The sequence below is a fragment of the Rhagoletis pomonella genome, unplaced genomic scaffold (genome assembly GCF_013731165.1).
Source record: "Rhagoletis pomonella isolate Grant_MI unplaced genomic scaffold, Rhpom_1.0 Rhpom_scaffold_00008, whole genome shotgun sequence".
Classification (NCBI taxonomy): domain Eukaryota; kingdom Metazoa; phylum Arthropoda; class Insecta; order Diptera; family Tephritidae; genus Rhagoletis; species Rhagoletis pomonella.
Window position 1 is genome coordinate 2539786 of NW_023458562.1, and position 2787 is coordinate 2542572.

Below are 2787 nucleotides of genomic sequence, written 5' to 3' on the forward strand. Positions count from 1 at the left end.
AAGCTTAATCCGAATTCATACAAAGTGGTAGCGGCAGCCCAAGAAACACCAACAAATTATAAGCCTGTTGACCATCAGAACAAAGCAAAATACAACAAACACATCATTTTGACAATCAGTACAAACTCGCGTTGAAATCAAGAGATTCGTTTTCCAATTATTCAAGAATTTTTAACCGAGCCCAACGTCGCAATGACATCTTATGTACTACGTACTTTGGGAGCATTTGTAAATTCAAAACCTTAAAGCTGTTTCTCGAGTTTAAATGACATTAATATTGGATGTAGATAATTTTCGACTGTTCGCTACAATGATGTTGTATAATTTTGAAAAAATTTTCAATGTAATTGAAAGAACGAAATTTTGTATGTAATTTTTAAAAATTTGTTTATTAAAAAAGCTTTAGCATGTCGATTCTTTTTGGTATTCGTGATATTTATTCAGTACTTGTCAAAAAGTATCGAGTTCTCGATACTACTCAGTTCTCATGAAAAGTATCGATATTCTGTACTTAGTACTCGTATCGTCTTATCACTAGTTGTGCTTGTTATTCACACAACTCGAGGAAAAGTTAAGCTTCTTCTCTGTGCCACCGTAGCTACTTTTTTGCTACACATTATGCTATTTAAATATATTTAAACTTAATATTTTATTAAAAATACCTTGGCAAACCTCTTTTCCTTGCTAGCCTCAAATTTTTTTTACTTTTACATTTGACATTCCTCATCTTCTTCGCAAGTATAATCGATAAACCTAGGTTGGTTTAATCTGAGATTATTTTATAACTAGCAATACCCGGCGCGCGTTGCTACGCCAAAGAAAAACACATGTATTTAAATAAATAAATAAATAATAATAATAAATAATATTTTTAGTTTTTTCATTTGGTGTGTAAATATATAAATTTTGTGGTGTCCCAACTCGTGAACAGGCGACGTATAATTGGCCATGTGAAAAGCACGAATTTTTCAAATCCAAACCCGCAATAGTTAATGATTGCCCTTGTGCTTTATTTATAGTTATAGCAAAGGCAAGACGCAAAGGGAATTGAAGCCGCTTGAATTCGAACGGTAAATCGTTGGGAATCATCGGTATACGTGGAATCAGCACATCTTCGCCTTTGAATTTACCGCTGATGATTGTTGCCTCGATCAAATTCGGTGTTAATTTTTTTATTATCACTCTGGTTCCGTTGCACAGTTTCGGCGCGTTCAAGTTCCGAATAAGCATCACTGGTGATCCAACTTTTAACGCCAACGAATGAGGAGGCATTCCAGGTGGCTCCAAAGAATTAAGAAATTCAGTTGGGTAATTAACAGCTTGATCTTTGTCCATTACTGTATCAATCGATTTATATTCGACTGCTTCTCCTGGAATTTTCAATTGAATTTGACCGTTTAATTTACTAACATCATCGTTCTTCGGAGCTAAAATTGCACGTTCGCGGAGCCATTCCGGAATTCGGTAGTTGATCATTAAGTTCGGAAATACTCTGTCGATGACGTCTTGAATGCTCTGCTGCATTTGACAAAAGTTGGACGGAAATGATATCTCATTTGTTGTGCGATCAATATGAACTTTACCGTTTCCGATATCTAAAAGTTGCTTTGAAAATATTTGGGCAGACGTATCTTGCAGCAAATGCACTCGCATATTTGTTGTGAGCGTAATTTTTTCGACATAGTTCCACAGATGCGATGCCTTTAAGCACGCGTTCAACTCGTCTGCAGGCGTTGATCGTGGTATAACGGGTAATGTTTGACGAAAATCACCTGCAAGAAGTATAAGAGCGCCTCCCATCGATTGGTCTTTTCCACGATGCATCAAGTCTCTGTCTTGTACAGCATTTCTATCTCGTGTCGGTGCTGGCATACCGAGTTGACAAAGAGCTTTGTTGTTGATTGACATGCATAAGTCCTTCATTACTATTAAAGCTTCATTGAAAATGTCATCCGAATATTCCTGACTTGGATCGCTTGCACGTGCTTGTCTTAGAATATCTTCACTGAGGCTTGCACGATGCATTTCCCACAGTTGTCGAGGATTCGATGGTGCGCATGTTGTTAAAATTATCGCAAACAAAGTTCGTATTTGCTTTGGATGGCACGTGAGTGATGCTTCGGTCAGAGTTGTGTTCCAATTCTGATCATTCTCAAGTAAGCCCAGTTTATAGCACGCTTCTCTGTACGTTTGGCATTCTACTCCGTCGATGGTTTTCAATGCAAGGAATGATGTCGGCCCTTTGATTGTATGCAGCAACAACCGCAAATAATAGCACTCAGCGTTATTTGAATGAACAGTATACACACGTCCCAATGCATCGGACGAATATATACCAGGATGCTCTGGAACAATTGCACCTCTTTTTCTTCTGTTGAACTTTTTTGTCGATGTGTTCCAAGTATAATATTTGGGCACATCTTGATACAGCAACGTTTTAGCAAAATTTTCGGATGTACACAATTCGAAAAAAGCAGTCAGTGTTGTGGTTTGTGGTTGCTCTGCTCTATTTTGCGCATTTTCTTCGATGAAGTAAACCCGCTGACCATTTTCCAAATGAACAGCGAGATGTTGAACCGTTGGATATCGTTCGTGAATATTGAATGCAAATATCCGCCATACTGCTTCGTTACTGCTGATGAAGCACCCTGTTTGATATTGCGTGATCTCATCACCTCGATTTGCTAATCCGAATACTGACATGTCGCTGCCCTTGTTAACATATTTACAAATATATTTTATGGACTTTACCGAATTACAATACTCAACATTGATGTGAGCATTAAA

General features: G+C 37.6%; 1 protein-coding gene across 1 annotated transcript; it reads right to left on the reverse strand.

Moving 5' to 3' along the window:
* Positions 1–785: 785 nt before the first annotated feature.
* On the reverse strand, positions 786–2025 carry LOC118745044. The gene is made up of 2 exons (XM_036478581.1): positions 981–2025; positions 786–808 (listed from the first exon to the last, which is right to left on the reverse strand). Exons 1-2 carry the CDS (start codon positions 2023–2025, stop codon positions 786–788), a joined length of 1068 nt encoding a protein of 355 aa, XP_036334474.1.
* Between the last annotated feature and the right edge of the window lie 762 nt (positions 2026–2787).